At 49.8% G+C, this 25927-nt stretch overlaps 1 protein-coding gene across 2 annotated transcripts in view; it reads left to right on the forward strand.

Annotated features, from left to right (window-relative positions):
• The first annotated feature begins 3 nt into the window (after nucleotides 1-3).
• The window catches only part of COMMD1 (copper metabolism domain containing 1), an 86395-nt gene continuing 60471 nt past the window's right edge, over nucleotides 4-25927 (forward strand). The window contains exon 1 of one of the 2 annotated variants that reach the window (XM_073554038.1): nucleotides 4-142. In XM_073554038.1, coding sequence (XP_073410139.1) covers nucleotides 98-142 — 45 coding nt within the window. In that variant the 5' untranslated portion in view covers nucleotides 4-97. Of the gene's footprint in view, nucleotides 143-7813; nucleotides 8082-25927 lie in introns of those variants that run through there. The other variant, XM_073554037.1, reaches the window with a different exon arrangement.

Genomic DNA, 25927 nt, shown 5'->3' on the forward strand with positions numbered 1-25927 from the left:
CTTCAGGCTACGGGTTGAGGCTGTGTGGTCTGCTGAGACTTGTAGTTTTACGGGTGCTGGCACCTCTTGTACCGCGCTGCTGTGAAGAGATGAGATTATGGAATGCAACATCCACAACACTGCAAGTGGTAGACCGATAGAGGTGCGACCCCCAACAAGATGGAGCACTTTTAGCTCCATTCCAGTGGAGCTGCAGTACGCATGCGCGACCACCGCTCCATTCAATCCCTGTGGTGGTGCTGCAGCATGCTGCGCTCGACCACCACTCCATTCAATCCCTGTGGTGCTGCAGAGTGCTGCGCTCGACCACCACTCCATTCAATCCCTGTGGTGCTGCAGCATGCTGCGCTCGACCACCACTCCATTCAATCCCTGTGGTGCTGCAGCATGCTGCGCTCGACCACTGCTCCATTCATTCCCTGTGGTGCTGCAGCATGCTGCGCTCGACCACCGCTCCATTCATTCCCTGTGGTGCTGCAGCATGCTGCGCTCGACCACCACTCCATTCAATCCCTGTGGTGCTGCAGAGTGCTGCGCTCGACCACCACTCCATTCAATCCCTGTGATGCTGCAGCATGCTGCGCTCGACCACCACTCCATTCAATCCCTGTGATGCTGCAGCATGCTGCGCTCGACCACTGCTCCATTCATTCCCTGTGGTGCTGCAGCATGCTGCGCTCGACCACCGCTCCATTCATTCCCTGTGGTGCTGCAGCATGCTGCGCTCGACCACCACTCCATTCAATCCCTGTGGTGCTGCAGAGTGCTGCGCTCGACCACCACTCCATTCAATCCCTGTGATGCTGCAGCATGCTGCGCTCGACCACCACTCCATTCAATCCCTGTGATGCTGCAGCATGCTGCGCTCGACCACCGCTCCATTCATTCCCTGTGGTGCTGCAGCATGCTGCGCTCGACCACCACTCCATTCAATCCCTGTGGTGCTGCAGAGTGCTGCGCTCGACCACCACTCCATTCAATCCCTGTGATGCTGCAGCATGCTGCGCTCGACCACCACTCCATTCAATCCCTGTGGTGCTGCAGTATGCTGCGCTCGACCACCACTCCATTCATTTCCTGTGGTGATGCAGCATGCTGCGCTCGACCACCACTCCATTCAATCCCTGTGGTGCTGCAGTATGCTGCGCTCGACCACCACTCCATTCATTTCCTGTGGTGATGCAGCATGCTGCGCTCGACCACCACTCCATTCAATCCCTGTGGTGCTGCAGAGTGCTGCGCTCAACCACCACTCCATTCAATCCCTGTGGTGCTGCAGTATGCTGCGCTCGACCACCACTCCATTCATTTCCTGTGGTGATGCAGCATGCTGCGCTCGACCACCACTCCATTCAATCCCTGTGGTGCTGCAGAGTGCTGCGCTCGACCACCACTCCATTCAATCCCTGTGGTGCTGCAGTATGCTGCGCTCGACCACCACTCCATTCATTTCCTGTGGTGATGCAGCATGCTGCGCTCGACCACCACTCCATTCAATCCCTGTGGTGCTGCAGTATGCTGCGCTCGACCACCACTCCATTCATTTCCTGTGGTGATGCAGCATGCTGCGCTCGACCACCACTCCATTCAATCCCTGTGGTGCTGCAGAGTGCTGCGCTCGACCACCACTCCATTCAATCCCTGTGGTGCTGCAGTATGCTGCGCTCGACCACCACTCCATTCATTCCCTGTGGTGATGCAGCATGCTGCGCTCGACCACCGCTCCATTCAATCCCTGTGGTGATGCAGCATGCTGCGCTCGACCACCACTCCATTCAATCCTTGTGATGCTGCAGCATGCTGCGCTCGACCACCGCTCCATTCAATCCCTGTGGTGATGCAGCATGCTGCGCTCGACCACCGCTCCATTCATTCCCTGTGGTGCTGCAGCATGCTGCGCTCGACCACTGCTCCATTAATTCCCTGTGGTGCTGCAGCATGCTGCGTTCGACCACCGCTCCATTCATTCCTTGTGGTGATGCAGCATGCTGCGTTCGACCACCACTCCATTCATTCCCTGTGGTGATGCAGCATGCTGCGTTCGACCACCACTCCATTTATTCCCTGTGGTGATGCAGCATGCTGTGCTCGACCACTGCTCCATTCATTCCCTGTGGTGCTGCAGAGTGCTGCGCTCGACCACCACTCCATTCATTCCCTGTGGTGATGCAGCATGCTGTGCTCGACCACTGCTCCATTCATTCCCTGTGGTGCTGCAGAGTGCTGCGCTCGACCACCACTCCATTCATTCCCTGTGGTGATGCAGCATGCTGCGCTCGACCACCGCTCCATTCATTCCCTGTGGTGATGCAGCATGCTGCGCTCGACCACCGCTCCATTCATTCCCTGTGGTGCTGCAGCATGCTGCGCTCGACCACCGCTCCATTCAATCCCTGTGGTGATGCAGCATGCTGCGCTCGACCACCGCTCCATTCATTCCCTGTGGTGCTGCAGCATGCTGCGCTCGACCACTGCTCCATTAATTCCCTGTGGTGCTGCAGCATGCTGCGTTCGACCACCGCTCCATTCATTCCTTGTGGTGATGCAGCATGCTGCGTTCGACCACCACTCCATTCATTCCCTGTGGTGATGCAGCATGCTGCGTTCGACCACCACTCCATTTATTCCCTGTGGTGATGCAGCATGCTGTGCTCGACCACTGCTCCATTCATTCCCTGTGGTGCTGCAGAGTGCTGCGCTCGACCACCACTCCATTCATTCCCTGTGGTGATGCAGCATGCTGTGCTCGACCACTGCTCCATTCATTCCCTGTGGTGCTGCAGAGTGCTGCGCTCGACCACCACTCCATTCATTCCCTGTGGTGATGCAGCATGCTGCGCTCGACCACCGCTCCATTCATTCCCTGTGGTGATGCAGCATGCTGCGCTCGACCACCGCTCCATTCATTCCCTGTGGTGCTGCAGCATGCTGCGCTCGACCACTGCTCCATTAATTCCCTGTGGTGATGCAGCATGCTGCGTTCGACCACCACTCCATTTATTCCCTGTGGTGATGCAGCATGCTGTGCTCGACCACTGCTCCATTCATTCCCTGTGGTGCTGCAGAGTGCTGCGCTCGACCACCACTCCATTCATTCCCTGTGGTGATGCAGCATGCTGCGCTCGACCACCGCTCCATTCATTCCCTGTGGTGATGCAGCATGCTGCGCTCGACCACCGCTCCATTCATTCCCTGTGGTGCTGCAGCATGCTGCGCTCGACCACTGCTCCATTAATTCCCTGTGGTGCTGCAGCATGCTGCGTTCGACCACCGCTCCATTCATTCCCTGTGGTGATGCAGCATGCTGCGTTCGACCACCACTCCATTTATTCCCTGTGGTGATGCAGCATGCTGTGCTCGACCACTGCTCCATTCATTCCCTGTGGTGCTGCAGAGTGCTGCGCTCGACCACCACTCCATTCACTCCCTGTGGTGATGCAGCATGCTGCACTCAACCACCACTCCATTCATTCCCTGTGGTGATGCAGCATGCTGCACTCAACCACTGCTCCATTCATTCCCTGTGGTGATGCAGCATGTTGTGCTCGACCACTGCTCCATTCATTCCCTGTAGTGATGCAGCATGCTGCGTTCGACCACCACTCCATTCATTCCCTGTGGTGATGTAGCATGCTGTACTCAACCACTGCTCCATTCATTCCCTGTGGTGCTGCAGAGTGCTGCGCTCGATCACCGCTCCATTCATTCCTTGTGATGCTGCAGCGTGCTGCACTCGACCACCGCTCCATTCATTCCCTGTGGTGCTGCAGTATGCTGCGTTCGACCACCGCTCCATTCATTCCCTGTGGTGATGCAGCATGCTGCGCACGACCACCGCTCCATTCAATCCCTGTGGTGCTGCAGCATGCTGCGCTCGACCACCACTCCATTCATTCCCTGTGGTGATGCAGCATGCTGCGCACGACCACCGCTCCATTCAATCCCTGTGGTGCTGCAGCATGCTGCGCTCGACCACCGCTCCATTCATTCCCTGTGGTGATGCAGCATGCTGCACTCGACCAATGCTCCATTCATTCCCTGTGGTGATGCAGTACGCATGCGCGACCACCGCTCCATTCAATCCCTGTGGTGCTGCAGCATGCTGCGCTCGACCACCACTCCATTCAATCCCTGTGGTGCTGCAGAGTGCTGCGCTCGACCACCGCTCCATTCATTCCCTGTGGTGCTGCAGTATGCTGCGCTCGACCACCACTCCATTCAATCCCTGTGGTGCTGCAGAGTGCTGCGCTCGACCACCACTCCATTCAATCCCTGTGATGCTGCAGCATGCTGCGCTCGACCACCACTCCATTCATTTCCTGTGGTGATGCAGCATGCTGCGCTCGACCACCACTCCATTCAATCCCTGTGGTGCTGCAGTATGCTGCGCTCGACCACCACTCCATTCATTTCCTGTGGTGATGCAGCATGCTGCGCTCGACCACCACTCCATTCAATCCCTGTGGTGCTGCAGAGTGCTGCGCTCGACCACCACTCCATTCAATCCCTGTGGTGCTGCAGTATGCTGCGCTCGACCACCACTCCATTCATTTCCTGTGGTGATGCAGCATGCTGCGCTCGACCACCACTCCATTCAATCCCTGTGGTGCTGCAGAGTGCTGCGCTCGACCACCACTCCATTCAATCCCTGTGGTGCTGCAGTATGCTGCGCTCGACCACCACTCCATTCATTTCCTGTGGTGATGCAGCATGCTGCTCTCGACCACCACTCCATTCAATCCCTGTGGTGCTGCAGTATGCTGCGCTCGACCACCACTCCATTCATTTCCTGTGGTGATGCAGCATGCTGCGCTCGACCACCACTCCATTCAATCCCTGTGGTGCTGCAGTATGCTGCGCTCGACCACCACTCCATTCATTCCCTGTGGTGATGCAGCATGCTGCGCTCGACCACCGCTCCATTCAATCCCTGTGGTGATGCAGCATGCTGCGCTCGACCACCGCTCCATTCATTCCCTGTGGTGCTGCAGCATGCTGCGCTCGACCACTGCTCCATTAATTCCCTGTGGTGATGCAGCATGCTGCGCTCGACCACCACTCCATTCAATCCTTGTGATGCTGCAGCATGCTGCGCTCGACCACCGCTCCATTCAATCCCTGTGGTGATGCAGCATGCTGCGCTCGACCACCGCTCCATTCATTCCCTGTGGTGCTGCAGAATGCTGCGCTCGACCACTGCTCCATTAATTCCCTGTGGTGATGCAGCATGCTGCGTTCGACCACCGCTCCATTCATTCCTTGTGGTGATGCAGCATGCTGCGTTCGACCACCACTCCATTCATTCCCTGTGGTGATGCAGCATGCTGCGTTCGACCACCACTCCATTTATTCCCTGTGGTGATGCAGCATGCTGTGCTCGACCACTGCTCCATTCATTCCCTGTGGTGCTGCAGAGTGCTGCGCTCGACCACCACTCCATTCATTCCCTGTGGTGATGCAGCATGCTGTGCTCGACCACTGCTCCATTCATTCCCTGTGGTGCTGCAGAGTGCTGCGCTCGACCACCACTCCATTCATTCCCTGTGGTGATGCAGCATGCTGCGCTCGACCACCGCTCCATTCATTCCCTGTGGTGATGCAGCATGCTGCGCTCGACCACCGCTCCATTCATTCCCTGTGGTGCTGCAGCATGCTGCGCTCGACCACTGCTCCATTAATTCCCTGTGGTGCTGCAGCATGCTGCGTTCGACCACCGCTCCATTCATTCCCTGTGGTGATGCAGCATGCTGCGTTCGACCACCACTCCATTTATTCCCTGTGGTGATGCAGCATGCTGTGCTCGACCACTGCTCCATTCATTCCCTGTGGTGCTGCAGAGTGCTGCGCTCGACCACCACTCCATTCATTTCCTGTGGTGATGCAGCATGCTGCGCTCGACCACCACTCCATTCAATCCCTGTGGTGCTGCAGCATGCTGCGCTCGACCACCGCTCCATTCCCTGTGGTGATGCAGCATGCTGCACTCGACCACCGCTCCATTCATTCCCTGTGGTGCTGCAGCATGCTGCGCTCGACCACCACTCCATTCATTCCCTGTGGTGATGCAGAGTGCTGCACTCAACCACTGCTCCATTCATTCCCTGTGGTGCTGCAGAGTGCTGCGCTCGATCACCGCTCCATTCATTCCTTGTGATGCTGCAGCGTGCTGCACTCGACCACCGCTCCATTCATTCCTTGTGGTGCTGCAGCATGCTGCGCTCGACCACCACTCAATTCATTCCCTGTGGTGATGCAGCATGCTGCGCACAACCACCGCTCCATTCATTCCCTGTGGTGATGCAGCATGCTGCGCACGACCACTGCTCCATTCATTCCCTGTGGTGCTGCAGAGTGCTGCACTCGATCACCGCTCCATTCATTCCCTGTGGTAATGCAGAGTGCTGCACTCAACCACTGCTCCATTCATTCCCTGTGGTGCTGCAGAGTGCTGCGCTCGATCACCACTCCATTCATTCCCTGTGGTGCTGCAGAGTGCTACACTCGACCACTGCTCCATTCATTCCGTGGTGATGCAGCATGCTGCACTCGACCACTGCTCCATTCATTCCCTGTGGTGCTGCACTTGACCACCGCTCCTTTCATTCCCTGTGGTGATGCAGCGTGCTGCACTCGACCACCGCACCTTTCATTCCCTGTGGTGATGCAGAGTGCTGCACTCGACCACCGCTCCATTCATTCCCTGTGGTGCTGCAGAGTGCTGCGCTCGACCACCGCTCCATTCATTCCCTGTGGTGCTGCAGAGTGCTGCGCTCGATCACCGCTCCATTCATTCCCTGAGGTGATGCAGCATGCTGTGTGTGAGGGTTGTGGAGGCGCTATGGGAACACATCTTCCTGTGGCGCATCATACTGTGTGTGAGTGTTAGTGGGGAATCCTACTGTGTTTTTTGGGAGCACTGTGGGGGCACCATACCGTGTGTGAGGGTTGTGGAGGCACTAAGGGAACACATCTTACTTTCGAGCATCATACTGTGTTTGGGGGTGCAGTAGTGGCATCATAAGTTCTGTTAGGGTTGTAAAGGCACTATAATGTAGGAACACATCTCAGGGTGGGTTTCCACAGTCCGTATTGCCGGCGATTTGGACGCAGCGGAAAGCCCACTCCGCCAAAAGCGCCGCCCCCCTTTCTACACGTAGTGATTCCGCAAGTGTTCATTGCACACATGAGGAATCACCGCATCATATCTCCGCAAGATAAATAGACATGCTGCTTTGTATAAAGACGCGCCGCATGTCCGGATTCGTGGGTGTCACCCGCGTTTTAGCACGCATAGTGGAGACGGGATTTCTTAAAATCCCCTCCACTATGCTGTAACATCTGGCCGCTGCGGATTAAACGCTGCAGCTGTACGCAGCGTCCAATAATCCTGATGTAATCCGGACCGTGGAAACACACCCTTACTGTGTTTGGGGTCATTAGACTGTGTGGGCGGCAACATGGGGGCATTAAACCGTGTGCGGGGGGCTTTGTGGAGGCATCAATCTGTGTTTGGGGACATTTTACTGTGTGGGGGGGGCAATGAAATTGCATTGTACAGTGTGAGCACTATTGGGCTTCATAAGGCGCAGTATTTCTGTGCGGGCACACTTGTCTGTCACGGTGTTTAGCAGATTTTGCTATGTGCAGCTTCCTGCATAGAAAAACTGCAGCAGTTGCCATTAGCAACCAGTCACACTAATACTTTACAGCTTTGAAAATCAGTCCTGTAACATTACTGGCTGCTGTCAGCATCTCCCCCTGTTATTTTCGTGCTCCAGCATTGATAAAAGATTAGCCCCGCAGTAGCGTGCCAACCAACACATGGCTGCCCCACATCCAGCCGTCCTTCGCCAACCATCAGCGTCACATGATTTGGCTGCTGCCGGTCACGTGTCGGCGCTGCTGTCATGGCTGATGTGGAGAGCAGTAAAGCCCTGAGCGGGCTGCTGAGCGGCATCTCCCAGAGGAGATACTACCGGAACACGGAGATAACGGACGAGCTGCTGCAGACGGAGCTGTACCCGGAGCTGCCGCCCGACGAGTTCAGAGCCCTGCATGACAAGATGCAAGGCATCATCAAGGTACCCGGATAATGGTGGAGCCGGGAGGGGGAGTCACTTATACCCGGCTGGTGGCAGTACTGGTGCCCATACACACTGCTGCGGATTTTTGCAGTGGAAAAAGTGAAATCTGTGGCAGAACCGAACCTAAATCTGCAAAACAATGGTGCTTTCACCCAAAGCCTGGCTATGGAGACATCCGCAGTGTAGGCGGGAGGATGGCATACTCTGAGATGTAGCCCCATAAACTATGACAGATGTTAAGTCAGCGCCGCGCTCCCCGTGTGCGTGCGTACGGGGCTCGGGAGCCGCGCTCCCCGTGTGCGTACGGGGCTCGGGAGCCGCGCTCCCCGTGTGCGTGTGCGTACGGGGCTCGGGAGCCGCGCTCCCCGTGTGCGCGTGCCTACGGGGCTCGGGAGCCGCGCTCCCCGTGCGCGTGCCTACGGGGATCGGGAGCCGCGCTCACCGTGGGCGCGTGCGTACGGGGCTCGGGAGCCGCGCTCACCGTGGGCGCGTGCGTACGGGGCTCGGGAGCCGCGCTCACCGTGGGCGCGTGCGTACGGGGCTCGGGAGCCGCGCTCACCGTGGGCGCGTGCGTACGGGGCTCGGGAGCCGCGCTCACCGTGGGCGCGTGCGTACGGGGCTCGGGAGCCGCGCTCACCGTGGGCGCGTGCGTACGGGGCTCGGGAGCCGCGCTCACCGTGGGCGCGTGCGTACGGGGCTCGGGAGCCGCGCTCACCTTGGGCGCGTGCGTACGGGGCTCGGGAGCCGCGCTCACCGTGGGCGCGTGCGTACGGGGCTCGGGAGCCGCGCTCACCGTGGGCGCGTGCGTACGGGGCTCGGGAGCTGCGCTCCCTCCACACACAGTCAATGCCGCCAATATTACATAGCCAGAGCCGAGATTCGATCGCTGCTGTTAACCATTTAGTTTCCACTGTTAGTCTCTTACCACGGTGTTTATTTGGCATGGTTGCTAATGCTCTGGCACATCGGCTTCCATCGTCCCCTGCGTGATGCACCGATGGGGTATCATGACCACCAGGGACCTGGTGAAGGTTCCCGTCACTGCCATCTTGGTCCTCCTGTGAAGCTCAGGTTGAGCGTCATAGGAGACCAGGATTTACGTGCAGCGCAGGACATGTATAAAGCCCTTTTTTTTTAGGTATTTATGGGCACCCACGAGTAGTGATGGGCGAACCCCTGTGCATGACAGCGCAGTAAACACTGTCTTTGATCGGGGGTAAAATCATTACCGCCGGTCAGACAGCCGCAGCTCCCACACTGTCAAATGACAGCATGAGCCCACAGCTGTAATTGGTGGTATAAAGTTTACCTCTTGTCACTGGCGTCTTCTGATGTGACTACTGCTATCAGCCTACTGCCGCTAATAACAGCAAGAGCAGGCGGCGACTGATGGGAGTATTCAGCAGCCCGCTCTCTAAATAAGTAATTTTTTTAAAAATGGCGTGAGTTCCCCAGTATTTTTGATAACCAGCAAGGCAAAACTGACAGCTGTGGGCTGCAATCCTCAGCTGTCAGCTTCACAAGGCTGGTTATGAAGAATCGAGGGGTATATTCTTTAATCCAAACAATTTTGCCCCTATCTACTTAATGGGGGAAAAAGTGTGTGTGTATCAAGCCCCGCCCCTCATTATGATGTCATAATGTTGTTCCTATCTTCAAAAAGGGGAAGAAGGTGGACCCAGGCAACTATAGGCCGGTGAGTCTGACTTCTATACCAGGAAAGATCTTTTAACAAATTATTAAACAATATGTATGTCAATACCTGGATAAGAATGAAGTGATTAAACAGAGTCAGCATGGGTTTGTAACTAATAAGTCATGTCAGACTAACTTAATTTCCTTCTATGACGGAATCACTGATTGGGTGGATCAGGGAAATGCTGTAGATATAGTATATCTTGACTTCAGCAAAGCATTTGACAAAGTATCTCATACAATCCTTATTGAAAAAATGACTAAGTATGGAATGGACAAGGCAACTGTTAGGGTATGTGCACACGCTGCGGATTCCACTGCGTTTCCGCAGCGGTTTCGGCCGCTGCGGACCCGCAGCAGTTTTAGCTGCGCTGTACAGTACCATTCAAATGAATGGTAAAAAAAAAAACCGCTGTGTAGACGTTGCGGAAAAATCCGCGCGGATTTGCTGCGGTTTTGAAACCGCAGAAAGAAGTGACATGTCAATTCTTTCTGCAGAAACCGCTGCGGGTTCCTATCTCCACCATTGTGGAGATGGTGAATCCGCAGGACCAAACCGCAGGCAAAACCGCAGATAATCCACAGGTCTTTTGACCTGCGGTTTATCTGCGGTTTTTGCAAAATCCGTGCGGATTAATCCGCAGCAGATTCCGCAGCGCCTGCACACACACTTAGGTGGCTTAGTGATCGGACCCAAAGAGTGGTCGTAAATGGCTGCACATCCGGTTGGAAGAATGTCTCTGTCCTGGGCCCTGTATTGTTCAACATCTTTATCAATGATTTAGATGAAGGAATTGAGGGTAAACTGATTAAATTTGCTGATGACACAAATCTAGGAGGGATAGCTAATACTAGAGAAGAGAGAGAGAGGATTCAAAAAGATATAAATAAACTGGAGAAGTGGGCAGCAACTAACAGAATGGTTTTTAGCAGGGAAAAATGCAAAGTACTACATCTGGGCAATAAAAATGAAAAAAGCATATACAGAATGGGAGGAATAGGGCTAAGCAACAGCACATGTGAAAAAGACTTGGGTATACTAATAGATCACAGACTGAATATGAGTCAACAGTGTGATGCAGTAGCAAAAAAGGCAAATGCAATTCTAGGATGTATTAACAGAAGCATACAGTCTAGATCACATGAAGTCATTATTTCCCTCTACTCCTCTTTGGTCAGACCTCATCTGGAATATTGTGTCCAGTTTTGGGCACCACATTTTAAAAAAAGACATCAACAAACTGGAGCAAGTTCAGAAAAGAGCAACCAGAATGGTGACCGGTCTGCAAACCCTGTCTTATGAGAAAAGGTTGCAGGATTTGGGAATGTTTAGTTTGCAAAAGAGAAGACTGAGAGGAGACTTAATAGCTGTCTACAAATATCTAAAGGGCTGTCACATTGTAGAAGGATCAACTTTATTCTCATTTGCACAAGGAAAGACTAGAAGCAATGGGATGAAACTGAATGGGAGGAGACACAGATTAGATATTAGAAAAAACTTTTTGACAGTTAGAGTGATCAATGAGTGGAACAGGCTGCCATGAGAAGTGGTGAGTTCTCCTTCAATGGAAGTCTTCAAACAGAGGCTGGACAGACATCTGACTGGGATGATTTAGCGAATCCTGCTTTGAGCAGGGGGTTGGACCAGATGGCCCAGGAGGTCCCTTCCAACTCTACGATTCTATGATTCTATGACTATGGGATGGAGAATGGGTATATGGGCACTGGACTATGGGATGGAGTATGTATGACGGGTATATGGGAACAGAACTATGGGATGGAGGATGTGTGATGGGTATATGGGCACGGGACTATGGGATGGAGGATGTATGACGGGTATATGGGCACGGAACTATGGGATGGAGGATGTGTGATGGGTATATGGGCACGGGACTATGGGATGGAGGATATGTATGATGGTATATGGGCACGGGACTATGGGATGGAGGATAATTATAATTTGTTATAACTAACCACAGTTAGTTACTATGCCCAGGCAGCGCCGGGCTCTTCAGCTAGTTATTTATATAAATAAAACGGCATGGGGTCCCCTTCATTTTTGACAACCAGCCTTGCTAAAGCAGACAGCTGGAGGCTGGTATTCTCAGACTGGTAAGATACCAAGGATATTGGTCCCGCCAACCTAAAAATAGCAGCCCGCAGCGGCCCTCAAAAGGCATCTATTATATGCACCAATTTTGGCATTTTGCCCGGCTATTCACACTTGCCGTGTGGCGGTGGCAAGTGGTGTTTATATTTGTGGCATTGATGTCAACTTGTTATTGTTCAGTCTATAAGACACCCATCCTTTACTAATCCTATAGTTATATGGTAAATAAAGACACAGCCAGAATAAAGTCTTTTATTTGAAATAAAAAAACACTTTTACATTTAAAAATAACAAACAGTTATACTTGCCTAACGTTTATTCCATTGAAGGCATCATCTCCTGTAATAAAACAGCCATATACCTTACCTGTCCGTCCTTCTGTCCCTCTCCGTGGTCCATGCCTGGGATATTGTCTTCTGATGTCCGCATACTAGATCTGTTCACATCAGCCTTTTCATTTGTTGCTTGGATGCGCTGAGTAATGTGGTCTCCATCATCCTGTGTGATCCCTGGGGCGTTTCTCTGAACCATGGCCATTGTCACACACGCATCTCTCTCTTTGCAAACTGGCTGGGAATAGTGGTTGGGTACCTTGGCTAGTATGACTGATCATATCGCTAGTCTCTGTCCCCGTGAGTAGGAATACAATTTGCATGTTTTTTTTTCCCCATGGAGCATTGTCAATAATACTTCAGACTTGACTAGTCTCCTTAATGAGGGTCAGTACCACCCAAAGCAGATATTGTTGCTTAAAACCTTGAATGTGTACTCCTAAATTAAAAGTGGTTGTCCCCCTTATTTTTTATTAACCAGCTGTGGGAAAGCAGACAGCTGAGAACTGGTCATAATAGTCTGTGAAAGGGTCAATAATCATGGCGCTTCCCAGGCTATAAATATCAGCTCACAGCTGTCTACTTTGCATTTTCTTATTATTAAATAGGGGGTACCCAAAAAAAGTGGGGGGCCCAATTTTTAATAACCCACAAAGGCTAAGCAGACTGCTTTTTAAGACTGATATTAATAGGCTGGAAAGGGGCCATGGATATGGGCCCCCGCCCACACTAATAACACCAACCCTCAGCCACCCCAGAAATGGTGCATTCCTTAGATGTACAAATTCTGTCGCTTAGCCACAGCTCTTAATGCTTGCCCTGGTGCACTGACAATGACAAGTGGGGTAATGGTTTTATTAGTCTGGGAGGGGGCTAATATCAATGGCCCCTTCCTAGCCTATTAATATGAGCCCACAGCTGTCTGCTTAGCCTTTGCTGGCTATTAAAAATTGTAGGAACACCACATTTTTTGTAGGAGGTGCGGGGTCTCCCTTTCTTAATAACCAGTAAAGGCTAAGTAGACAGTTGTGAGATAATATTAATAGCCTGGAAGCTCCATGATTATTGCCCTCTTCCCAGACTGTTAAGACCATGTCTGCTTTACCTCAGCTGGTTAATAAAAATAAGGGTGACCCCATGCCATTTTTTTTATTTATTAGCTAAGTACAGATTATCTCACTGACATATTGCCTAGTATCGTCTATCTCTGTATATAAGATTGCTTTATTAGTTAGAAAACTAGCTTGAAATGAAAGCGAATTAGTGTATGTAAAAGCTCATGTTAAAAATGCATTGCAGATGGATGCTAGGTGAGGAAAACTTTTCTGGCTGAGAATCTTGGCTATTTTTTCTTCACAGATATGAGAGAACCTGTAGGCCAGTGGTCCCCAACCTTTTTTGCACCAGGGACCGGCTTCAAGCAAGACCATTCTTCCATGGCCCGGCAGGGCAGGGATGGAGGTGTGACAGGGGCGGGGCTTTGGTCATAAGGGGGCGAGGCTATGGACGCGGTTGTAGTATAGCAGTGCATACTTATCATTTAATTATAACATTTATAATGTGACTCAACTCACCATAGGTTTTGAATGAGTGGGAGCACCTGGCTTGTTTCTCTGTTTCAGTGGGAGCACTGGGCTACTTCTACTGATGACCGTCACTGCTAATGATGATTGGAACCTACAAGGAAATGGAGCATTGAGCACTTAAGAAAAATTGTACTGGAGTACTGTACATGCTGATTATTTTCTAATCATTAGAAAATGTATGTGTGGTCCCCCCGTCCTGTCCAGCTCTGTGTGGCTCCCCCTGTTGTATGCATGGCTCCCCTGTCCCATCCTTGTATATATGGCTCCGCTCCCACTCTCCCTCCCTTGTGTATATATGGTTCCGCTCCCATTCTCCCTCCCTTGTATATATGGCTCCGCTCCCACTCTCCCTCCCTTGCATATATGGCTCCGCTCCCACTCTCCCTCCCTTGTATATATGGCTCCGCTCCCACTCTCCCTCCCTTGTATATATGGCTCCGCTCCCACTCTCCCTCCCTTGTATATATGGCTCCGCTCCCACTCTCCCTCCCTTGTATATATGGCTCCGCTCCCACTCTCCCTCCCTTGTATATATGGCTCCGCTCCCACTCTCCCTCCCTTGTATATATGGCTCCGCTCCCACTCTCCCTCCCTTGTATATATGGCTCCGCTCCCACTCTCCCTCCCTTGTATATATGGCTCCGCTCCCACTCTCCCTCCCTTGTATTTATGGCTCCGCTCCCACTCTCCCTCCCTTGTATATATGGCTCCCCTCCCACTCTCCCTCCCTTGTATATATGGCTCCCCTCCCACTCTCCCTCCCTTGTATATATGGCTCCGCTCCCACTCTCCCTCCCTTGTATATATGGCTCCGCTCCCACTCTCCCTCTCATGTATTTATGGCTCCGCTCCCACTCTCCCTCTCATGTATTTATGGCTCCGCTCCCACTCTCCCTCTCATGTATTTATGGCTCCGCTCCCACTCTCCCTCCCTTGTATATATGGCTCCGCTCCCACTCTCCCTCCCTTGTATATATGGCTCCGCTCCCACTCTCCCTCCCTTGTATATATGGCTCCGCTCCCACTCTCCCTCCCTTGTATATATGGCTCCGCTCCCACTCTCCCTCCCTTGTATATATGGCTCCGCTCCCACTCTCCCTCCCTTGTATATATGGCTCCGCTCCCACTCTCCCTCCCTTGTATATATGGCTCCGCTCCCACTCTCCCTCCCTTGTATATATGGCTCCGCTCCCACTCTCCCTCCCTTGTATTTATGGCTCCGCTCCCACTCTCCCTCCCTTGTATATATGGCTCCCCTCCCACTCTCCCTCCCTTGTATATATGGCTCCCCTCCCACTCTCCCTCCCTTGTATATATGGCTCCGCTCCCACTCTCCCTCCCTTGTATATATGGCTCCGCTCCCACTCTCCCTCTCATGTATTTATGGCTCCGCTCCCACTCTCCCTCTCATGTATTTATGGCTCCGCTCCCACTCTCCCTCCCTTGTATATATGGCTCCGCTCCCACTCTCCCTCCCTTGTATATATGGCTCCGCTCCCACTCTCCCTCCCTTGTATATATGGCTCCGCTCCCACTCTCCCTCCCTTGTATTTATGGCTCCGCTCCCACTCTCCCTTCCTTGTATTTATGGCTCCGCTCCCACTCTCCCTCCCTTGTATATATGGCTCCGCTCCCACTCTCCCTCCCTTGTATATATGGCTCCGCTTCCACTCTCCCTCCCTTGTATATATGGCTCCGCTCCCACTCTCCCTCCCTTGTATTTATGGCTCCGCTCCCACTCTCCCTTCCTTGTATTTATGGCTCCGCTCCCACTCTCCCTTCCTTGTATTTATGGCTCTGCTCCCACTCTCCCTCCCTTGTATATATGGCTCCGCTTCCACTCTCCCTCCCTTGTATTTATGGCTCCGCTCCCACTCTCCCTCCCTTGTATTTATGGCTCCGCTCCCACTCTCCCTTCCTTGTATTTATGGCTCCGCTCCCATTCTCCCTCCCTTGTATATATGGCTCCGCTCCCACTCTCCCTTCCTTGTATTTATGGCTCTGCTCCCACTCTCCCTCCCTTGTATATATGGCTCCGCTTCCACTCTCCCTCTCATGTATTTATGGCTCCGCTCCCACTCTCCCTCCCTTGTATTTATGGCTCCGCTCCCACTCTCCCTTCCTTGTATTTATGGCTCCGCTCCCATTCTCCCTCCCTTGTATATATGGCTCCGCTCCCACTCTCCCTCCCTTGTATATATGGCTCCGCTCCCACTCTCCCTCCCTTGTATATATGGCTCCGCTCCCACTCTCCCTCCCTTGTATATATGGCTCCGCTCCCACTCTCCCTCCCTTGTATATATGGCTCCGCTCCCACTCTCCCTCCCTTGTATATATGGCTCCGCTCCCACTCTCCCTCCCTTGTATATATGGCTCCGCTCCCACTCTCCCTCCCTTGTACAGTCATATGTAAAAGTTTGGGCACCCCTATTAATGTTAACCTTTTTTCTTTATAACAATTTTGGTTTTTGCAACAGGTATTTCAGTTTCATATATCTAATAACTGATGGACTCAGTTATATTTCTGGATTCAAATGAGGTTTATTGTACTAACAGAAAATGTGCAATCTGCATTTAAACAAAATTTGACCGGTGCAAAAGTATGGGCACCCTTATCATTTTCTTTATTTGAACACTCCTAACTACTTTTTACTGACTTCCTGAAGCAATAAATTGGTTTTGTAACCTCATTGAGCTTTGATCTTCATAGCCAGGTGTATCAAATCATGAGAAAAGGTATTTAAAGTGGCCACTTGCAAGTAGCTCTCCTACTTGATTCTCCTATGAAGAGTGGCATCATGGGCTCCTCAAAACAACTCTCAAATGATCTGAAAACAAAGATTATTCAACATAGCTTTTCAGGGGAAGGATACAAAAAGTTGTCTCAGAGATTTAACCTGTCAGTTTCCACTGTGAGGAACATAGTAAGGAAATGGAAGAACACAGGTACAGTTCTTATTAAGCCCAGAAGTGGCAGGCCAAGAAAAATATCAGAAAGGCAGAGAAGAAGAATGGTGAGAACAGTCAAGGACAATCCACAGACCACCTCCAAAGACCTGCACCATCATCTTGCTGCAGATGGTGTCACTGTGCATCGGTCAACAATACAGCGCATGCATAACGCCTTTTTGTATGACCAAACAACTCAATCTTTGATTCATCAGTCCACAGGACCTTCTTCTAAAATGTAACTGGCTTGTCCAAATGTGCTTTTGCATACCTCAGGCGACTCTTTGTGGCGTGCTTGCAGAAACGGCTTCTTTCGCATCACTCTCCGATACAGCTTCTCCTTGTGCAAAGTGCGCTGTATTGTTGACCGATGCACAGTGACACCATCTGCAGCAAGATGATGCTGCAGGTCTTTGGAGGTGGTCTGTGGATTGTCCTTGACTGTTCTCACCATTCTTCTTCTCTGCCTTTCTGATATTTTTCTTGGCCTGCCACTTCTGGGCTTAACAAGAACTGTACCTGTGTTCTTCCATTTCCTTACTATGTTCCTCACAGTGGAAACTGACAGGTTAAATCTCTGAGACAACTTTTTGTATCCTTCCCCTGAAAAGCTATGTTGAATAATCTTTGTTTTCAGATCATTTGAGAGTTGTTTTGAGGAGCCCATGATGCCACTCTTCATAGGAGAATCAAATAGGAGAACTACTTGCAAGTGGCCACTTTAAATACCTTTTCTCATGATTTGATACACCTGGCTATGAAGATCAAAGCGCAATGAGGTTACAAAACCAATTTAGTGCTTCAGGAAGTCAGTAAAAAGTAGTTAGGAGTGTTCAAATCAAGAAAATGATAAGGGTGCCCATACTTTTGCACCGGTCAAATTTTGTTTAAATGCAGATTGCACATTTTCTGTTAGTACAATAAACCTCATTTGAATCCAGAAATATAACTGAGTCCATCAGTTATTAGATATATGAAACTGAAATACCTGTTGCAAAAACCAAAATTGTTATAAAGAAAAAAGGTTAACATTAATAGGGGTGCCCAAACTTTTACATATGACTGTATATATGGCTCCGCTCCCACTCTCCCTCTCATGTATTTATGGCTCCGCTCCCACTCTCCCTCTCATGTATTTATGGCTCCGCTCCCACTCTCCCTCCCTTGTATATATGGCTCCGCTCCCACTCTCCCTCCCTTGTATATATGGCTCCGCTCCCACTCTCCCTTCCTTGTATTTATGGCTCTGCTCCCACTCTCCCTCCCTTGTATATATGGCTCCGCTTCCACTCTCCCTCTCTTGTACAGTCATGGCCAAAAGTATTGACACCCCTGCAATTCTGTCAGATAATACTCAGTTTCTTCCTGAAAATTATTGCAAACACAAATTCTTTGGTATTATTATCTTCATTTAATTTGTCTTAAATGAAAAAACACAAAAAGAATTGTCCTAAAGCCAAATTGGATATAATTCCACACCAAACATAACAAAGAGGGTGGACAAAAGTATTGGCACTGTTCGAAAAATCATGTGATGCTTCTCTAATTTGTGTAATTAACAGCACCTGTAACTTACCTGTGGCACCTAACAGGTGTTGGCAATAACTAAATCACACCTGCAGCCAGTTAACATGGATTAAAGTTGACTCAACCTCTGTCCTGTGTCCTTGTGTGTACCACATTGAGCATGGAGAAAAGAAAGAAGACCAAAGAACTGTCTGAGGACTTGAGAAACCAAATTGTGAGGAAGCATGAGCAATCTCAAGGCTACAAGTCCATCTCCAAAGACCTGAATGTTCCTGTGTCTACCGTGCGCAGTGTCATCAAGAAGTTTAAAGCCCATGGCACTGTGGCTAACCTCCCTAGATGTGGCCGGAAAAGAAAAATTGACAAGAGATTTCAACGCAAGATTGTGCGGATGTTGGATAAAGAATCTCCACTAACATCCAAACAAGTTCAAGCTGCCCTGCAGTCCGAGGTACAACGGTGTCAACCCATACTATCCGTCGGCATCTGAATGAAAACGGACTGTATGGTAGGAGACCCAGGAAGACTCCACTTCTTACCCCGAGACATAAAAAAGCCAGGCTGGAGTTTGCCAAAACTTACCTGAAAAAGCCTAAAACATTTTGGAAGAATGTTCTCTGGTCATATGAGACAAAAGTAGAGCTTTTTGGGCAAAGGCATCAACATAGAGTTTACAGGAGAAAAAAGAGGCATTCAAAGAAAAGTACACGGTCCCTACAGTCAAACATGGCGGAGGTTCCCTGATGTTTTGGGGTTGCTTTGCTGCCTCTGGCACTGGACTGCTTGACCGTGTGCATGGTATTATGAAGTCAGAAGACTACCAACAAATTTTGCAGCATAATTTAGAGCCCAGTGTGAGAAAGCTGGGTCTCCCTAAGAGGTCATGGGTCTTCCAGCAGGACAATAACCCAAAACACACTTCAAAAAGCACTAGAAAATGGATTAAGAGAAAGCACTGGAGACTTCTAAGGTGGCCAGCAATGAGTCCAGACCTGAATCCCATAGAACACCTGTGGAAAGATCTAAAAATGGCAGTTTGGAGAAGGCACCCTTCAAATATCAGGGACCTGGAGCAGTTTGCCAAAGAAGAATGGTCTAAAATTCCAGCAGAGCATTGTAAGAAACTCATTGATGGTTACCGGAAGCGGTTGGTCGCAGTTATTTTGGCTAAAGGTTGTGCAATCAAGTATTAGGCTGAGGGTGCCAATACTTTTGTCCGGCCCATTTTTGGAGTTTTGTGTGAAATGATCAATGTTTTGCTTTTTGCTTCATTCTCTTTTGTGTTTTTTCATTTAAGACAAATTAAATGAAGATAATAATAACAAAAAATTTGTGTTTGCAATAATTTTCAGGAAGAAACTGAGTATTATCTGACAGAATTGCAGGGGTGTCAATACTTTTGGCCATGACTGTATATATGGCTCCGCTCCCACTCTCCCTCTCATGTATTTATGGCTCCGCTCCCACTCTCCCTTCCTTGTATTTATGGCTCCGCTCCCATTCTCCCTCCCTTGTATATATGGCTCCGCTTCCACTCTCCCTCCCTTGTATGTATGGCTCTGCTCCCACTCTCCCTCTCATGTATTTATGGATCCGCTCCCACTCTCCCTCCCTTGTATTTATGGCTCCGCTCCCACTCTCCCTCCCTTGTATATATGGCTCCGCTCCCACTCTCCCTCTCATGTATTTATGGCTCCGCTCCCACTCTCCCTCTCATGTATTTATGGCTCCGCTCCCACTCTCCCTCCCTTGTATATATGGCTCCGCTCCCACTCTCCCTCCCTTGTATTTATGGCTCCGCTCCCACTCTCCCTTCCTTGTATATATGGCTCCGCTCCCACTCTCCCTCCCTTGTATATATGGCTCCGCTTCCACTCTCCCTCCCTTGTATATAAGGCTCTGCTTCCACTCTCCCTCCCTTGTATATATTGCTCCGCTCCCACTCTCCCTCCCTTGTATATATTGCTCCGCTTCCACCCGTGTATGTATGGCTGGGCTCCCCCATCCTCCCCCATCATATTTACCCTCACGTCGCTGAACTTCCCTCCCTGTATTTCGCGGCGCTTCAGCTTCTTCCTGTGCGGAGCGGTCACGTGCTACCGCTCATTAAGGTTCATGAATATGGACACCACGCCTATGGGAGAGGAGTGGCGTCCATATTCATGACCTTAAATGAGCGGTACACTTGACCGCTCAGCGCTGGATGAAGCTGCCGCACCGACAGGGATGCAAGGTGAGTATCAGCTGCTGCACCGCCGCCGAGTATCAGCTGCTGCACCGCTGCCGGCTCCCCTTGCGTCCGCGGACCGGTGGTTGGGGACCCCTGCTTTAGGCTATGTGCACACGCTGCGGATTGGTCTGCGGATTTGTATCTGCGGAACTGCAGGTAAAATGACCTGCGGTTTATCACCTCTACAATGGAGGAGATGGTAAACCGCAGCAGAATCTGCAGAAAGGAAGTGACATGTCATTTCTTTCTGTGGACTCAAAATCGCAGCTTTTCCGCAGTTAAAAATCCACGGTATGTGCACAGCAGAATGTAAATCACATAGACTTACATGCTACTGTACACTGTCTGCAGATTCGCTGCAGCCAAAACCGCAGCGTGTGCACATAGCCTTACATAGATTTCCGGACCTAGACCTATAGCGTTGGGGAAAAAAAAGTGACCAATCTCACTCATTTCTGTGGGATTAAAGCAAAGTGCGTCACTTTGCATGAATTTTTTTTTTTTTTTTTTTAAGGCAGGTGCAGAGAGTTGAACCGATTATGCAGATCAGAGTGCCTCTGATGATAACATAGAAAAAAAATAATTTCTCCATTTTGTCAGTCTGTTAAATTCGGACTGCACTCAGATGTCATCCAAATGCAGTCTGATGTTTTCTACAGACTCATTGACTTGCATGGCCGGGTGCAATCTGATCCAACTCAGGCTTGTTGTGATTCTTTTTGTCCTCGAACATGTGAAATCTGACATGTGCACGACTCGTAGCATAACACTGGTCCGAGTGCAATCCATTGTTCTGTCAGATGGAAAATACGGTTGTCTGCAGCAGCCCTAACAAATCTATCATGATTTGTTTTTTTTTTTGTCATTGAGATCAGTGGATTAATCATTTAATTTTTAACAGCATGTGATTTTTAGGTCAATTAAAGCCAGGGCCGGTTTTAGGGCTCTTTCACACGTCGTTTCATGCGATCAGGGCGAGCAGGGGACAATGTTGAGAGTTGTATTTAACTGATAACAGTGAGAGCAGGCGGCAGTTGATGGGAGTATTCATCAGCCTGCTCAATAAATAAGTAATAAAAAAATTGGCGTGGGGGTTCCCCCCCCCCCCCCGTTTTTCATAACCAGCCATGCAAAACTGACAGCTGCCGGCTGCAACCCTCATCTGTGAGCTTCAGCAAGGATGGTTATCAAGAATAGAGTGGTCCCCACATCAAATTTTTACATTATTTAAGTAAATAATTAAAAAATATGGCATGAGTTCGCCCAATTTTTGACAGCCAGCGTTGCTAAAGCAGACAGCTGGGGGGCTGGTATCTCATGCTGGTAAGGGGCCATGGATATTGGCCTCCCAGCTTAAAAATAGCAGCCCACATCCACCCAGAAAAGGCATATCTATTAGATGCGCCAATTCTGATGCTTTATCTGGCTCTTCCCACTTGCCCTGTAGTAGTGGTAAGTGGGGTGATATTTGTGGGGTTAATATCACCTTTATATTGTCAGGTGATATCAAGCCCCCCAGGTTAGTAGTGGAGAAGCATCTATAAGACACCTATCCATTACTAATCCTATAGTTGTATTGTAAATAAGGACACAGCCAGAATCAAGTCCTTTTATTTGAAATAAAAATAAAATACAATTTTCCTTTTTTATTTAAAAATAACAAACGCAATTATACTCGCCTAACGCCTAATTCCATTGAAGCCCTCGTCTCCTGTAATAAAATAAAATAAATAACAATATCCCTCACCTGTCCGTCGTTCTGTCCCATACCATAAACCTTGTCTGGAATAAACAGTTTTTTTCAGTGACCGGCCGTGCCGTCATCAAGGTTACCGCCGGTCACTGAGGCTGAATTCCCAGCAGGGCCCCTAAACTGTGGTGAGATCCCCGCTAGCTCTGTGACAAAAAGTCTCACGGTTCAGCGCTGAGCTTAGTGAGTTCACCAGCAGTTCACTGTGAGAAATGGCCTGTGGAAGAAAAAAAGATTCTCCGCTTTAGACTTCTCCTGTGGATAGGAGATAACCCCTTTAAATCCAAATTAGATGGACTTAATTACTTGACAAAATGCTGTCCGCCTGCAGCCACCACTAGGAGGAGCCACTGAGCCTGCTGTATGCTACTTTATATTGATGTGAGCATGTACAGTGATCGACTGCAGAAATTGGAAAGTGACGTCCAATCTGCAGGCACCGTGGTATAGAGCAGGAGGAGACGAGCAGATTGTATATTGTTTTGTGGGGGAAAAAAAAGATTCAGTATAATCTGTGTTTCAATCATTTAAACCTCTGCTGTTTTGGGTCCAGTGGGCGGTCCCATCAGAGACTGATAGCTATCTGTGCATGCATACATGTACAAAGCAAGCTGTCAGTCACTGATAGGACCGCCCACTGGACCCAAATTCCCATCACCGACAGCTTTCTTTGTACATGTATAAAACAACAAACTATTTATTAGCGCGTGAGAACCCTGCTATACTGTGAAAATGTCACTAGAGGGCAGCAAAGAATCACAAAAATCATCACCGGACACACAACAGTGAGACGTAAGACCGCTGTACACACCAGTACCTGTGATGTGGCCCCTAGGAGCCGTGTGCGGCCACAATCACCGGATATGACACTCACTTATGTATCAGAAAAGATAGTAATATGAGGAATTCATCTTCTATTTGTAAAATGTTCCAGCCTCGAAGTACAGGAAGATTTCTCAACATAAACTGCAGCAAAAACTCGTCCATTAGCACCAGTGTTGGGGGAGGGATACAAATTGTGCTGTGCAGTGTCCTTTTTATTTTTTAAGGCGATGGCCATATGTGATGAAAAGAACGGACTTCTCTGTATCCGTGCTGCTGAAAAGGGAGGTTTACCGACCTGTTCCTCTCCATCGGTTCATACGATGTATACACTGGGAGATTCTGTCAAGTTTCATAGCTTTAATTGGGGAAGAAAAAGGCCCCTGTCCTTTGAATTGAAGTGTATGTCTTTAAAGGGGTTGTTCCCTTTCAATTAATGTCCCCAGATGCAGGTAATTTTCACAACAGCAAAAAAAAAAAATATATATATATATATATATATATATATATATATATATATATATATATAAACCTGCTCTATTCACCTTCCACGGGTCCACCAGTGAATCTCCTCCTGTGTTCCTGGTGTTTGGCTTTGACTGCAGCGCTAACATATCGTGCTCACTAATTTTATGTGATGTCAGCGCCGCAGCCAACGTCAGACACCGGGAACTGTGGTGGAGCCTCGTCATTGGACCTGGGGAAGGTGAGTACAGCTTAGTCTGGTTCTTTAGGGTGTGTGCACACGCTGCGGATTTGGCCCTGCGGATCCACAGCAGTTTCTGCTGCGGTGTACAGTACCATTATACCCTATGGGAAATGGAAACTGCAGTGCAGATGGTGCGGAATTTTCCGCGCGGATTTTCTGAGGTTTCTCAACGCGGATTCCGCAGCGGTTTACCATCTCCTCCATTGTGGAGATGGTAAAACCGCAGGATAATCCGTAGATAAAAGACCTGCGGATTTTGAAAATCCGCGCGGATCAATCTGCAGCAGATTCTGCAGCGTGTGCACACAGCCTTATAATAACCTGTGGCCGGAGGCATTTGTTGACTGAAAGGGAACAACCCTTTGTAAGTTGCTTGCAAGTTTAATCGTACATGATTGTTAGAGTTTAGTGAAAAGATTTGTAGGACCCGTGGTCAAACAGCCGGGCCTGTAGCAAATGGCGTCCGGACCAGGTGCTGTGAACGTCCTCCTACCTGCAGGCCGCCGCACCTCCTCTGATCAGTTGGATCTGCGCGGGGTCATGTGTGCCCCACTGCAATGCTAATCAGAAGAGGTGTCAGGGTGCTGGACTCTGGGTCGGATGCCATTGACGACCATCCTGCTCACTGGATCAGGGGCCTACAAATCATTTTTCTCTACTCGAATTCTTCCATTATGATGGACTGAAGTGGGCGTCAGATATTCAGGTCCTACATTGCTCTGAGTCTCGTTTGTGTACGTGTGGGTTGCATACATCGACGCCGCTGCAGCCAATCAGTAAGTTCAGCACCTTGTGCTACAGAGCCGCTAAGGCTACTTTCACATCAGCGTGTTTTAGCGCTGCGCTTCATGCGCAATAGAAACGCATGCAAAATAATGCATCATGCGTTTTGCACGCGTTTGCTTTTTTTAGGCGCATGCGTTTCTAGCCATGTTAACTCTTAAAACGCATGCGATTTTAAACGCAGACGTGCGCATGTCCATGCGCACGCCTGTGTTCCCATAGACTGTAATGTGTTATTTTGGTGCATTCCGTGCGAACGCTTGTGCATGCGGGTTTTTTTTTTTTTTTACACGGGTTGGACGGCCTAAAAATGCAACAGCTTGCATCCAGCGTGCCTAGGCGCACACTGCACGAAAACGCATACAAACGCGTGTAAACGCTAGACCATGCGTCCCCATGTTAAACATAGGGGCGCATGATGCGCTGTGCTAAAAAACGCTAATGTGAAGCCAGCCTAAGATCAGTGATTGGCTGCAGCGTTGAAATCAATGCAGACAGAGACTTGGCGCTGGATCTGAGTGGGGTAAGTAAAGCACTGTTTTTTTTTTATGTATGTGAAAACCCTTTAGGTTCCATCTATCCTTCACTTCCTTGCTCGCTGACCCTCAGCCGCTCTTTGTCTCTTGGCAGTGACTACTACCTCTGCACGACTCCGAGCTCTGACTGCCGGAGACGCCGGCTCTTCCTACTCGTCCTCCTGAGCCAGGAACACCGCTGAGTAATTCCTTCCTTAAAAGGAGACAATCCTCTGCGATGTGGCGCTCCTGCTCTGCGTTCCTTTCTGTGTCTGTTCTCTCGGTGTCTTGGCTTCGGATTTACAGTAAAACCTTTTATCTTGCAAAATTTCTTGTAAAGCACCGAAGGATTCCACGAGAGGAAACCGTGCTGATTGGGGGAAATGGCAAACCCTGAGATTTACCAAATATATATTTCTTGCTTTTTTTATTTTTAATATTTTTTACTGACTGCATCAATCGTCGTTCTTCCTCTAACTGTAATCTGGACAAATCGCGGTTCACAAAAACCGTGGTGATATTTCAGCCTGTAATGCCAAGTTCACATGTTGCAGATTTGGCGCAGATTTTCAAGCAGAAAATAATACATTACCAGCTAAGTAGATGAGGCTGAAAACAAAATCAGGTTGAGGATATTTTCAGTGCACATATTGACCAGTGGAGCAGAATTTTTAAATATACGGTATTTCTATTTTTTTTGCATGGATTCTTATCAGATTTCACCAGTGAGTGAAATCTGCACCAAACCCACAACTAAATCCATGTGGAACACGCACAGATTTTACGGTTATGACTTTAGCCCCACCCCAAAAACTAAATAAACGCACTCGAGAAC

This window comes from Dendrobates tinctorius, unplaced genomic scaffold, assembly GCF_039654945.1.
Source record: "Dendrobates tinctorius isolate UK_male_01 unplaced genomic scaffold, ASM3965494v1 ptg000205l, whole genome shotgun sequence".
In the NCBI taxonomy this organism is placed as follows: domain Eukaryota; kingdom Metazoa; phylum Chordata; class Amphibia; order Anura; family Dendrobatidae; genus Dendrobates; species Dendrobates tinctorius.